Raw genomic sequence first — 15,273 nt, forward strand, 5'->3', positions numbered from 1 at the left:
TAATGAATAGCTGGAGAAATCTGACCACTTCATGTTACATGTGCACAAAGATCTATTGACATATTGTGGCCGAGATGCGGTAAAAATGCATTGAAAAGGAAAATGATTATTGCATAAAACTGAAAAATGTTACAATACACCAGATACATCACTGCACCAACTACTGACCTCTACCAAAGCAACACGTCACTACGGAGGTCACAGCCAATGAGAAGTGGTCATCACCGAGGCCTTTAATTTGTGAAGGAGAGACTCAATCTGAGATTACACATAACTACACAAAACTGCTGGAGCTACAGGGGCACCAATACATAAGATGGGCCTATATTATTTACTTGAAGGGGTATTTCGCAAATATAAATACAGTATCGGAGTTTTGTTGTATTTGTTTATTTATAGCATTATAGCTTTTTGTATTAATGTCAGTAATCCCAAAACGGAGCTTAAATAGTTTGCTTTTATGATTCATAAAATTTTATGGGCTTTCTAAAGTAGGCGGAGTTATCTCCAAGATGGCTGTCATTTGCAACTCCCATAATCACCCAGTTCTCAGTAGTAGCTCCTCCCTCCCCTGCTCAGCTCCCAGTGATGATAACAGATTGTCCTGTTCTGTTACCATAGTAACGATGTGTGTAACTGCCATCACTGTAAATTACATCACTGAGATGATGTCTAACCCCAACACCGGCCATACTGGATGCACCGCTACCAACTACAGCCAAACCTAGTGGTGATCACATGATCTGCCCAGGCAGGTGCAGGACATGTGATGTGGACATGTGACCAGCGGCCATCTTCTGTGGCTGCTCTGCGCACAGCAAGGGCCAGTAGTATTTTAATTCTAGTGTATGTCCGCAGTATTTTTCTGCTAAAGGGAGCAAAATTTTGCTTATATTTTAACCCATTAATACAAACGCTTGTTTTCAGCTAAAATGACCAGACTATTTTTAGAAGATGACATGTGGCATGATAATTGGGTATAACTTTGGAACACTTTAACATATCCAGGTTATTTTTAGATTGTACTTCATGTTCGTTGTAAAATTTAAATTAAAGTTTTGTGTTTCGTTCTGAAAAAGTTAAGGAAAATTCTTTATTTTCAAAATTTGAAATGTTCTGCTTTCCAGGCAGATATTTAAACTACCCAAAAAGCTTGAAAGCGAACACTTCCGGAATGTCTGCTTCATGTAGGAATAATATTTCACTTGTCCTCTCCTTTTTTTGAGGATGTTAAGAGGCGTAGAACTTTAGTTGTGATTTCTCATTTTCATGAAAATTGCCACATTTTGAGGGACAACTCAGCATTCACGTGCCTTTTAAAGGTCTAAATAATAGTAAAACCCCATTAATTAGCCCGACTATAGAAATCACAACCCTCAATGAATGCAAAACAACTTCTATTATGTCTATTAACCCTTTAAGTGTTTCACATGGATTAAAACAATATGTAGGTGTGATTTAGAGACTTTGTCATTTTGAATGTATTTTCCAAAATAATTCTACTTTCACAGTGAATTAAATGAGGAAATGTTCTGTGAAGTTTGATGCCCAATTTGTGTTGACACCCCATATGTGGTGGTAAAACTGCTGTATGGGTGCACGGCCGGGCATAGAAAGGAAGCAGCGCTATTCAGAGCAGATTTGTATTGTTACATTGTACAGGCTATAAAATTTACAGTTTTTTGGTAATGCAAACATAGAAGAGATGAGATACAATGAGATACAATGTATAGATAATTCATTTTGGGGGCTATACCTTATACACAAGATTTTATTAACCATTTCAAGTAAGCCACAAACAAAATCACTTTTTATTTTTGGATTTTTAGCGCTCTTTTTTCCTGCTCGCCATAATAAAAATAATATATTTTTATTCTCTTTTATATAGTTTTTCTTATATTTTATCTTATCTCAATTTTACTGAGCCAAACCAATATTGAAGAATTTTTTTTTTCTATTTTTAGCAACGACAACTTTTCAGGTATAACTTCTGTATTTTTCTGTTGACAGATGTGGTTGAGGGCTTTTTTTTTTTTTGCACAAAGTTTCGTATCTTTTTAGGGCATATCATTTTTTTTTAATTGCTTTTTAGAACAATTTTTGTCAGGGTATTTCATGAAAAATTATATATTACTGGAAGTTTTTAATGCTTTTCTTAACGTCACGCACCATGCGGGTTTAATATTGATTTAGACTTATTGCACATATTTGGCGATACCAAATACCGTATATTCCGGCGTATAAGACGACCTGGTGTATAAGACGACCCCCCTACTTTCCTGTTTAAAATATAGAGTTTAAGATATATTTACCGTATAAGACTACCCCTTTTCCAACGCATACAAAATTAGAAAAAAAAACAAAAAAACAGATTTGAATTTAACATGGTCCTTTTTTTAATTTAAATTCTTATGACATGCAGGTATATAGCAGGAAAACTGTCGCTCATAAACATAAGGCATACAACAACAACATTAGCATCGTCCATTTTACTGTAAATGTTACCATACTGTACCTTAAATTTTTATTTTATTAAATATTCTATGGAAAAAAATTCCAAATGCAATGAAAATGGTGAAAAAACGCATTCGCGCCATTTTCTTGTGGGCTTGGATATTACGTCTTTCACTGAGCGCCCCCAAATGACATGTCTACTTTATTCTTTGGGTCGGTACGATTAAGGGGATACCAAATTTGTATAGGTTTTATAATGTTTTCATACATTTACAAAAATGAAAACCTCCTGTACAAAAATTATTTTTTTGTTTTTGCCAACTTCTGGCGCTAATAACTTTTTTATACTATGGTGTACGGAGCTGTGGGTGGTGTCATTTTTTTGCGAAATTTGATAATATTTTCAATGATATCATTTTTAGGACTGTACGACCTTTTGATCACTTTTTATAGATTTTTTTATATTTTTCAAAATGGCAAAAAAGTGGCATTTTCGAATTTGGGCGCTATTTTCCGTTACGGGGTTAAACGCATTGAAAAACCGTTATCATATTTTGATAGATCGGGCATTTTCGGACGCGTCGATACCTGATGTGCTTATGATTTTTACTGTTTATTTATATTTATGTCAGTTCTAGGGAAAGGGGGTGATTTGAAATTTTAGATTTTATTATAATTTTTTTTTTTTTTTTACTTTTTTTTTTATTTATACTATTTTTCAGACTCCCTAGGGTACTTTAACCCAAGGTTGTCTGATCGATCCTATCATATACTGCCATACTACAGTATGGCTGTATATGGGGATTTTCCTCATTCATTACAATGTGCTATTAGCACATTGTAATGAAGGGGTTAAAACGAAATAGCCTGGGGTCTTCGGAAGACCCGAGGCTACCATGGAGACGGATCGTCGGCCCCGATGACGTCACAGGGAGCGGCGATCCCAGGTAAGATGGCGGCGCCCATGCGTCGCTATCTGTTTGAGGCTGCCGGCAGCCCACGCTGTGAAAACACCCGCGATCGGTGCTAGCAATATGCAGCAAAGACTTACCGGCTATGGAGAGGGCTCAGCCCGTGAGGCCTCTCCGTGCAGCGCGACCCGACCACCGCCGTGAATACACGGCGGGCGGTCAGGATTACCGGCGTATAAGACGACTCCAGAGAAGACAGAAGATTTTTCTGTCTTTAAAAGTCGTCTTATACGCCGGAATATACGGTATGTAAGATTTTTCATATGCAACTGTGCTGGTTAGTGGACAAGCATGGTTGTTCAAGCCCCTACACCACAATGTATTGCATGCAAGTATAATGCAAGTATAGTTACTTAGAGCCGGGTCCTGCCAGGAGGCAGAACCCAGCGCAAGGAGTCGTCGGCAGTCTCGGGGCACATGACTGATCAGATCCTCCGGTAAGCTCACCGGTGGGGGGGGGGGGTCCATTCCTGGGACATTACTTCTTCTGACTACGGTGTGTAAAGTGTACACTTAATCGCCGCCATAAAAACCTGATATGGCGGGAATTAAGGTGTTAATGACTCATTTGAATATGAATTAGGCTTATTCCTGGAACTTCCCTTTAAAGGGGTTTGCCACATATAAAGAAAGTTTACCTGAGCAAATACACTCATAGGATAAATAGCCCCGCCAGGTAAACTTTGTTACATGTGGTCAGCATCATGTCAGAGATCAACAACTCCATTAAAAATTCTTCTACACAGCATCTAATTTTCTTGATTATTTGATACTCACGTACCTTTAAACCATCACTAGGAAGCCTATAACCAAAACGTGCAGGCAGGTCTTCAAATATCTTTGATGCGTTGTCAGCCGAGTGCTGCAAAATACATGCAAGATTTTAGGTATTAAGGACATCACAACAAGGAACGTCTAATAATACACCACTTATTTCTAGCAATTCATGGGTCCCTGTACAAGGAGCAGGGGGACATGGAGTCACAGAGACCATTTTGGTGCACTTGGAATAAAAATGGACCAACTTCACAATTTTTATATTTTTGGTTTTTAAATTTCCTTTAAAATGTTATATTCCTGATCTAAGGATTTAGTCCCGGGCTGATCTACATTTATGTCATACGGTTCAACTTTGACGTGGACTAATAAAGGTTGTTAACCTCTGGTCTAAATCCAAAGAAAGATCAGGAATATAACACTTGATCAATGTTTTCACATTTCCTTTTAAATGTTAAAATGTTAAACACCAAAAACAACCGAGTCCAATTGTAAGCAGTACTGTGGTTGTTGGTGCATCTAGGGTGCTGGTTATGGATGTGGTCCCTTAAAGTTGAGCAGTATAACAATATAAGAGGCCGTATTAGTAACCAGCCCCTAGATACACAAACAACAACAACCGTACAGCAACCAAATACTGCATTCAAAGCAGACCAACAAAACTGGGGACCCCAAGAGCAGACAAAATAAATCCTCTCCTCCTCAATGCCGCTTCTTCTCTCCTCCATGTGCCAGCATCTAAACCTGGAAAAGGGCCTGGGCACGGGAGCAGTACAGTACAGCACATAGGGCCACTCTGCATCCTCATGCCAAAACATACAACCTGCATCAGGAGTCATGACTTCTAAGCTGCACTCACCACTACCAAAGCTTCTGCACCAATGAACGCTTTAGTCAGCAGGTTTTGCATCCTAGGGTTTTAGACAAGATGAACGTGTGCTACACTTTATGTACATGCTCAGTAGTGAAGCTCCAATAAAGGTCAGCCAGTCCTGACACGGCCAACACAAAGAGAGGTGGATGTCTCACCATCAACTCCAAGTAATGTTCTGCTTGTCAAATGGCCAATTAAAGGGATTATCTAGTCCAAACTATAGATGACCTGCCCAGAGGATAAGTCATTAGTAGGGGATCTGACACCTATCGTACCCAGATCGGCCGAGACAGAAGCAGCCACGCAATACAAACAGAAGCAGATGTCCCGGTTCACTGCAGGCATGACTCAATAAATTGTCAATTTTTTTTTTATGCCAAAATATACTTTTGGGTTGAACTCTAATAGATTTGACCTACCATATATACTCGAGTATAAGCTGACCGAAGTATAAGCCGCGGCCCCCAATTTTACCACAAAAACCTGGTAAAAACCTATGTTTTTTTACTCGAGTATAAGCCGAGTTTGGGGTTTCAGCACTTTTTTTGTGCTGAAAAACTAGGCTTATACTCGAGTATATATGGTATTTGTACTGGCAATGACATCAGTAGCCAAAAGTCATTTAACCCTTTAAGTCACTGTTAGGTTACCCACTTTTTTTCTGGCTGGTTTCCTGTATTCGCCTTGCACTAAGTTTTCTTCTCGACAAAATTAGTTTTGGCTAACGGTTAGGCAAACAATTGATGAAATAAAACAGATGCAAACTGGCCCCAACCTCATCCCTAATGCCTGTAACAAGAAGGGCAGAGCAACTAAACAAGAGCCAAATAGGAAATCCCTTAAGATTAGACCCATCTGTACATAGACCTCAGTGATCAGATAATGAATGTCCCTTACCGCTATGATATCAGCATTCACAGGCAGAAGGTAAGCAAAGGCGAAGACATGGACTGCCCAGAGACTGACTCTTCTCACAGACAACACACACATTTTCAAGATCTCCATTTCAAAGTCCACAATCTGAAAACAAAAGAAAAAACATAATCATCATATTGCAACATTTCTGTGGTAGACATCATTTTGCCTTTAGTAAAACATTTCTTCATCAAAGTCCGTTCACTCCCTAATTTAAAAAAGGGCTTCCTCTGATCTACATTTTTCAGAACTAAAAAGAGGAACAAAAACAAATCTGATAACATCTGATCCGAGACATACTGAGTGTCTCCTAGTAGATTTAAGTGCAAGCCAGAGCAAAACTTTATAATGTAATAATAAAGTTTCAGGACCCAAGCTTCAGAAACTTGAGTCCGTTTTTGGGTTCTTAACCTACAATCTTAGGCCTCAGGCACACAAACGTAAAATGTGTGCTATGAAGTAGCCGCTCAAAAGGGCGACACTGTAGCTCATGGTGCACAATGGGGGACATGCATCTTTACTTTGTGCCTAAAACTGGGTGTCAAGAAGTTTGCCAAAGATTTCTAACAATAAAAAGCCAGTGTTGCCTCTGTGGTAGTGTAACTTTTCAAGGCAGATTTTTTCTATGTATAACACCTTCTTCACGCCCCATTTTAAGCAACTACCCCAGTCATACTCAGATTTCAGCCCAGTGCAATCTTTGCTTTTGCAGTCTGCAATCATGGCAATAGCAAAAAAAAAAAAAAAAAAAAAAAAAAAAAAAGGAAAAAAAGAGAAGAGAATGAGCTACTCCTGTCTGTACGACTTTTGTTAATATCATCTCGGAATGAAACAGTCAGGGTGCAATCACGCATGCGTTTTCGAACACCTCACAACAGATGCAAAGAGATTTGTCTAATTAAATCGCTGTCAACATTGCATTTACAAAGCGCTTGTGTTAACACCACATATGAACGCACCTTTAAAAGGAAATTCCCAGGATGGGCTCCCCCCCCCCCCCCCCCATGGACCTCTGCGTAGAAACAGAGCTTATACTTGCCTTGTTCCTACTCTACTTCATTATTTTTTAAAGCACCAGAGACCAATAGAGTTGGAGAAAAAAAAATTCCCATTCAAAGCCCATTAGTATAATAAATAAATATATATATATATATATATATATATATATATATATATATATATATATATATATATATATATATATATATATATATATATATATATATATATATATATATATATATATATCCATATATATATCCATCAGCACAGCAACGCCGCTTACAGATTACAGCTCAGCACTGCTGTGTTTTGCAGGGAAGAAGAGACTCCTTGCACCATGTATCAATAGAGTGGTTGTTGCATGAAATGGTGAAATGATCATATGATCATACATCACTTCTAAACAAAGTCCAGATCCTCGCCAATATTTAGGAGGGAAAACAAAAAAAAAAACAAAAAAAAAACCACACGATTCCTTGGTTCAACCTCTTAATATTAGGGATTTTGTTCTAGCTATCCCTCTAAGAACCAAAATATGAGTTTTACGCTAAAATGCTGCTCCACCTTATACATAAAAGGGAGAGATCTGTCAATCTGGACTGGTCAGGTAGGGAAAAGATAAGGACACATACCAGATTTGTCCAAAACACAGCAGCATTTATTGGAAATCCATCGCGATAAACACTTCCTGGTAGATCCAGGCCACGTGACTGTGGTAATCCTCCTGTATTTGTTATCCATGGCCTCCTTCCTTTCAAAAAGAATGATCAACTTTTACAATTAAGCTAATGAGCCTGAAGGGGTGTGGAAGGGATTGTTACCAGAGCCCATCCGTGCTACAGATTCGCCAAGCACACGGCCAAAAAATATGTTTGTGTGCAATGGGATTAAATCTGCTAACAGGTTTTCTCTGAGCTGTGTAGATGGAGGGCGAGTCCCCCACCGGCTGTGCCATAGATGCCGCTTCACAAGGTCAGTCCAGCCAAGAGAGAAAAGAAAAGGATCTCTGCTTCATCTACATAGGAGGCGCCCTGGCATTGCTGGAGGGTTATGTAACTTCTCAATCAGCTGCCATGTTCCTGCTCTAAACCCATGTCTCATTACTAAGAAATCAGAATTGTTTTTTTTTTTTTTTTTTTTTTTTTTTAAATCCCCAAGTATTAAAGGGACAGCTCACATCTGTCCACTTCTTGGTTGAAGACACATATATAATAATTTTACATACGCACTATTTTGTAGAAAGATCCTCTATAAACTACAGCTACCTGCTCAGCAAACAATGGATCCATGGTCTGTTTGCAGCTTGCGTGTCCTCAGAGTGTAATCTGTTGTATGCCCACAAAAATGGTCTGGGTATCATCAGTTTTCCACAAAAACAAACAAACCAAGATTGGCCAAAGAGGACTAGATTGCCCCAAGCCCTAGATTGATCACATGGTTGTGCTAACTAGAAAATGACCTGCAAAATACAGATGACATGTATTTTTCATAGGCTTTTGGGAAGGACAGAGTCACAAACAGGGGCAGGAATAGGACCTATACCGTGTGTATGAGCCCATAGAAACACATTCTATTGGATAGCATAAGGACAAACACAAAGTATATTGAGACTTCATATGTAACAATATTTGATAACAAGAGCAAAGTCAATACAAAAGACAAAATATCTTGATAAAGACAAAATGTACAGACCCTTCAACTAAAGTCAAATTTTTAACTCATGGCTCAGGCCTTTTCCCTGCTGGAATCATGTGATTTAAGCTATAGAAACCTCCTCTGCACAACCTCGTGCCTGAGATCGAGGAGTAAGGCCGGGGGCACATGTGACGTTTTGAACCCGTTTTTTTGGGCCGTTTTTAAGCAGTGCGTTATAAATTAAGATAATTGGTAAAACTGGTCAAAAACGCACGCTTTTTTTAACCAACTACTTAACGGGTTCAAAACGCCACATGTGCCACTGGCCTAAGTTGTGCTGTTGCTGTATTCACTCCTCCCTATGACAGCACTGTACCTGCGTGTCCTTAACTTCATAGTTACGCTATACTGAAAGGACACAACTAGCTTGAAACATTGCAGTCTACAGTTGGGATTCTGTTCTTTCTGGAATAGATATACAGATGGTCCCCTACTTAAGGACACCTCACCCCTAGTTACAGACGGACTTCTCTGTACACTGTGACCTCTGATGAAGCTCTCTGGATGTTACTATAGTCCCAGGCTGCAATGATCAGCTGTAAAGTGTCTGTAATGAAGCTTTATTGATAATCTTAGTTCCCATTACAGCAAAAAATTTGAGAAACCCAATTGTCACTAGGAAAAAAAAAAAAAAAAAAAAAAAAGGGGCCGTGGGCTTTCCTTCTCTCATCTAAGAAAATTTATTTGCCCATTCCCAGAATCCCCTAGTGGAGCATCAACAGTTATAACTCTACAGACACCAGAAAGGCGGCCTTAATTATCAGGAGAACTCTTAGGCCGCGGTCACACGTACCTCTAGGCGTCCATCATAACGCGACGCTAGCGCACAGGGGGAGGTCCTCGGCCCGAACGCACGTGTTTCTGGGGAAACGCATGCGATTGTTAAGCCGATCGCATGCGTTTTTCTGGAAACGCATGTGCGGTCGGGCCGAGGACCTCCCCCTGTGCGCTAGCGTCTCGTTATGAACGGACGCCTAGCAGTACGTGTGACCGCGGCCTCACATCTTTATACTCGATCGTGTGGAGAGAAATCAGACTATGTCAGTGTGATTGCTGATCGGTGGGGATCCCAGCAGTCAGACCTTCACCTGTAATGAGAATGGGACTACAGCTATCTGGAGAAAAGAGGTCCAATTATCCTTAATTCTTGGACTGGAAGGACAAGATTGCTTCCTATCCCTACATTCAATTGTATAGGTGTGTCAGAGATTGTCGATGAGCGCTCAGAAATCTGCAGAAATTACACACAGTGAATGGGAGTACTAGAGATGGGTGACCGCTTTGCTTAGCAAGTTTAGCTACTCCCAAGGTATTGAAAGGAGCTGCAAGACACGTGCTTGTATTACTGCTCCACCCGTTAGTAAGAACAGGATCCCCGTTCTCCAGATTGTTGGAGGTCTGGCCCTCACTGATCTTCCCAACTTGTTAGCACCTATAAGACATCAATATAATGTATATAGGCAACTTTACACTTTACTCTAAACTGTTCATGCACAATACAGCCTGGAAAAGGATAGATTTTTCATCTCTTCTTTCATGTGCTCTTGGGTGTGTCTTGAATCCAGGGCATCTTAATGTCAAATAAATAAATTACTTACAGGCTCTTCTAAACAATATCTAAGTACTGACACACCCAGGAATGTATTAATCAGCCTATACCAAATATTCCAAAAGCAGTCACCCAACTACAGATACAAGACAGCGATCAAACCTGTGAAAGAAGCTTTTATATGTGGGTATATTGCTGGGGTCCGACGTGCCACATACAGAATGGGACACATACATTTTTATAGGGCTGCACTAGGGACTTTTGTTGCACACCCTGATCATCACCCTTAGGTCACCAATGGTGTCTTTTTGGGCCGTTTTTAGTTTTCAGATTGTAAAAAATGCATGCGTTTTTAAAAACGTTTTTGTAGACAGGGAGCAGTCAACACCCCTCTCCATTAAAAGATGAACCGCTGCACTGCAAGTCTGCCGAAATATAGGACATGTCCGATATTTTCTATCACGGCTCAGTCGCAGTACGGTGAAATACCATGTGTACCGAGAACAGGTGGTGTAAACATCAATGTGCGGCCAGATCATGGACCCCATGGTGGTGGTGTGAATGTGACCTTACATGAGTGGCAGGCTCTCTTTAGTACATAAGGACCTGGATGCTTGGTTTTTTTAATCCTAAATTCTTGGACAAGTTTCTTTAAATGTTGCCAAATAATGGAAAGATAATTCTTGTGTAACATATAAACTTCTGCTCCACATTCTTCTCTTGCAACCATTTGTCACTCACCATATATTGCTTCATAGCTATATACAGTCACATCTTATAGCATTTGTGTAGGGGCATCCAATATTCAATGGGTTTTCTGGGGGGCACCCCCCAAGCCACTAAGGCCATGTAATACATTAAGCCTATACAAATAACCATTCTTACAGGGAAAAGAAGCTCCAGTTTTAGCAAAAACTCTCCAATCTCAAAATATTAGCTCACTTCTACAAGACATTTTCATGGCAAACCTGTAAATTTAGAAACATTTGACATGGCGTTAACTACCAGCATGATATGTTCTGTTGCGATGCTGCATATACAAAGCTGGCAAGACTTCAAGCCCAGCATAATTGATTCTGACAGTCTCTGCAGAACCGGCTGTGTCAGGCCTCCTCCATCAGGACACAGGAATAAAAGATGCAGCTTTCAGGACTATACAGATTGCATTGGGTGGTACAAAGAGCTGACAATCCAATAATCTGCTACCATCATTTATTAGGGCATGTTCACACAAGACTACAATTCTGCAAAGTCTAGGGGAGCAGCCAAATGGAGTAGGATTGCACAGCAGACTTTGTAATGTAGGGGGTAAAATCTACAGCATTTTTGTAATGAACGCAACACAAACTGTGAATTGATATAGAAGTCCTATAGATTTCCTGCAATAGAACGATTGGAGTAGTTCAGTCCCATGATCAGGTGTGGTGCTGTTTTTTGGAAGAAAGTAGCCATGTTTTACAACCCCTTTAAGTAAAAAAAAATAGCATGGCGGCTACTTTTCATCGCCTCCTGAAGAAGTTGCAAAGCACATGTCACAGGTGGATGGTGATCACTACTTATGTCTTATGCACCAATGATCATGGAGGACAGCGATGGTACCACAGTATTAATGAGAGCCTCATTTACTGCCCCCCCCCCCAAAAGAAAATAAAGAACGAACAGGAGCTGCTGTCATGGTACACTGGAGGAACTTCTTATTCAGTTTTACATCTCCTCCAGGCAAGTACTTTTCAAAAAAATGGAAACCTCTTCATGAAAAACAGTATAGGTCACAGTAAAATCAGATATTCTAATGAGCCTGAAGGGCTCTGGGTGGGCATTACCAGAGCCCCTCCATGCTCTGGCTTCAAAGCTGTTACACTACCGCTCCCTTTCCCTCGACCCGACGTCATCTCACTTCTGCAGAGGATGCTTTAAAGGGCACCTACCACCCCGATTCTACCTATAAAGGTAGAAGGGGTGGTAGGTGGATGGATGGGACGTGAGGATAGCCCTTTTTTGGGCTAATCCTCACGTCCCGGGTGTCTTTTAGAAAACTTTATTGCAGGTATATGCTAATTTTTTTATGCGGCTACTGGGCCGTGGAGTAGCTGGACATGAGGCTACTAGTCGAGGCTACTGGGGCGTTACTCCGCCTACCAGGTAATCTTCGGCGCGCAGCTCCTGGTAGCTGCGCGCCCTCGTCCGAGTCCCCCGGGTACTGCGCATGCGCAGTAGTTCCGGCCCCAGAGCCGCGGCCGCGCAGCCGAAGGCCGGCGTTCTGCGCATGTGCAGAACGCAGGGTACCCGGACTAGGGCATGCAGCTACCAGGAGCTGCGCGCCGAAGATTACCTGGTAGGCGGAGTAATGTGGCTACTGGGGCGTGGAGTAGCTGCGACTAGTAGCCTCATGTCCAGCTACTCCACGCCCCAGTAGCCGCATAAAAAATTTGCATATACCTGCAATAAAGTTTTCTAAAAGACACCCGGGACGTGGGGATTAGCCCAAAAAAGGGCTATCCTCACGTCCCATCCATCCACCTACCACCCCTTCTACCTTTGTAGGTAGAATTGGGGTGGTAGGTTCCCTTTAACACACAGTTCCTGGCCTGTGAAACTGCAGCATGGAGAGGGTCTGGAAACACCTCCAGTAGCTCATTAGCATAATTTTAAAAGTTGATTCAAAGTTGCTAACAGTAGTTTATTACCAACACTACATGAAGACTATATAAAGACAAGTAACGTAAAAGCTTGATAAGCAAGTTTCACCTCGGGTACATTCACACGGACAAGCACAAGTCGGTACACTGCTCACCGCTCCCCTCTGCATAGGAGATCACACCGCACGGCCGTACTTACGGCTAAAGGTAGAGCAGGCTATCTTTTGTGCGGGCACACCTTGTGCTCACCGTACCGAGCTCAGGTGCCATAGGGACATAACTGACCGCAAATTTGTGGCTTTATATAAGTGTCTCTAACGGTTGTGTGCATAGGACATTACAGCAGGGCCGTGTCTGGGGTATGCTGGATACTCCGCATCTTAAGGCATAAGGCATACTTCCATTGAAGTGGATACAGGTGCTTAACCTGCAGACAGAATAAGGGGGAGTGGGGACTCTGCTCCGGAGGAAGGACCCACATCTATCATACATTCCCAGCATAGCCTGTGGTTATGCATATATAGCAGAATCAGCTGCCCCTACACCTACCATAGCACAGCTTGGGTGAGTATAGACAAGACGTGGTGATATATGGCAGCTACTTATCCCATAGAGACACAAAGATGAAAGGGGAGTCGAGAGATCCCCCATTTATGATCAAACTAGTGGATTGTAATGTATATGGTCTTCTGTCTATTCATTCCGCAGTATTCCTAGATATCCATACATTTAGCAGCTCCCTGGTGGGCCAGAGGGATGCCAATACCTTATCTATTGCCTCATCCCGACCCCTTAAAGAAAACCTGTCACCTAAAAAACAGGACTAGCTTTACGTACTAATGAGAAACTGTCCCTCGCCCCTTTCCAATAATGTCACTGTCAAAATCATTGAGGTAGCAGAACATACGGATAAGCGCTGCCACACTGTGGCACTTAGCGATCCAATCGCCGACCATATCGTGCAGTGGTCCGGCGTATTCATGAGGGGGCCGTCCTCTCTCTTCTGTCTCTCCGCCCCTTCCATGCTACATGCCGGCAGTGACTGAAGCGTGCACCAGGCTTGATGCTGCAGTCACCGCTCCCTGGACGCCCCCTCATGAATAAACCAAAGTGCTACGCTAGTGATGGGAATTCCGGCTCTTCTTAGTGAGCTGGCTCATTAGGCTCCGCTCACTAAGAAGAGCCGGCTCTTCTGGTTCCTGAACTGCTCCCTATTAAACATATAATAGGGAGCCGCAGGCCAGTCAACCACCCCATGCCGCTCCACTTTTAACCTAATTGTATCGCGTTAAAGGGGGCGTGGTGAGCCGGTTAGAGGCGAGGTTAAGTGAGTGATGGGAGAGTCGGCTCACCTCTTTCGCAAACGACACATCACTACGCTGCACGATATGAAGGGCGATTGGACCGCTAAGTAGCACAGTGTGGCAGAGCTGATCAGTATGTTCTGCTACCTCAATGACTCTGACAGTGACATTGGTGGCAGAGGGCGAGGGACAGGTTCCCATTAGTATGTAAAGCTAGTCCTGTTTTTTAGCTGACAGGTGTGATGCATTGGGGACACTTAGCACAGTCATGTGACACTGACCGTCAGTGTTATCATAGGGATCTCACGTCCAGGTAGTAATAACCTACACAGGACAGAAACTTTCCAGGGTCCAGGCTGTGACTCTTCTCCATGACAGCAGGATCATACGGATCAGCTGACTGTCAGTGCGGCGATCACGTGACTGCACAGAGTGCGAGCTCTTTGACCCACAGTAGTCAGTGGATGGCGTCACTGTCAGGACACTGATCACACAGTGCGGCAGTGTGTGGTGACAGGGGGCACACAGAGGACACGTATAAGGGGGCAGCGCGGTGTCACGCCCAGCTCCGCAGCCTCAGGGCACCACACACAGGGTCCGGCCAGGGATGGCAGGCCGCGCACACCGGGAAAGGTTACCTGCTGGCTTTATGGAGACCTGCAGCGTGCAGACAGCCCCTCTCCAGCCCACCGCTCATTCCTCGGAGCCACCTCCGCTCGGCCCACAGCAAGCAGAGATGTGGGAATGACTCGCTCGGTGCCTGCACTGATTGGCTGGAGGGAGGAACTACGAGCCGCTGATTGGTCACAATATCTGTCAGTAACAAATTGCTGTAAAGAAGATCCTGTTGTGCATGTGACTGAGCGGCATGGATTGCCGGTGGGGAGGGTTGACCGGAGGGGACAGTGCGGGCACCGCGCTGCACCGCTAGGGGGCAGCACTGTCATCCATCCTGCTGGGGCGGAACGTGTTCACGTAGCGCTGCGGAAAGTTATTCTACACAAAGTCACTCCCTTATACCCCTTCCTACCCTGTATAATGCCTCCAGTCCTGTGCCCCCCTAAACTGTATAATGCCCCCGTGGACACATATA

At 42.6% G+C, this 15,273-nt stretch overlaps 1 protein-coding gene across 1 annotated transcript in view; it reads right to left on the minus strand.

Moving 5' to 3' along the window:
* Window positions 1-14,974, minus strand: part of RNF13 (ring finger protein 13) — a 47,685-nt gene extending 32,711 nt beyond the window's left edge. Inside the window, exons 1-3 of the mRNA XM_072143046.1 lie at window positions 14,819-14,974; window positions 5,974-6,096; window positions 4,207-4,287 (exon numbers count right to left, since the gene is read on the minus strand). Coding sequence (XP_071999147.1) covers window positions 4,207-4,287; window positions 5,974-6,081 — 189 coding nt within the window. The 5' untranslated portion in view covers window positions 6,082-6,096; window positions 14,819-14,974. The remainder of the gene's footprint in view (window positions 1-4,206; window positions 4,288-5,973; window positions 6,097-14,818) is intronic.
* Window positions 14,975-15,273: the final 299 nt, after the last annotated feature.

The sequence above is a fragment of the Engystomops pustulosus genome, chromosome 3, assembly GCF_040894005.1.
Source record: "Engystomops pustulosus chromosome 3, aEngPut4.maternal, whole genome shotgun sequence".
In the NCBI taxonomy this organism is placed as follows: Eukaryota; Metazoa; Chordata; class Amphibia; order Anura; family Leptodactylidae; genus Engystomops; species Engystomops pustulosus.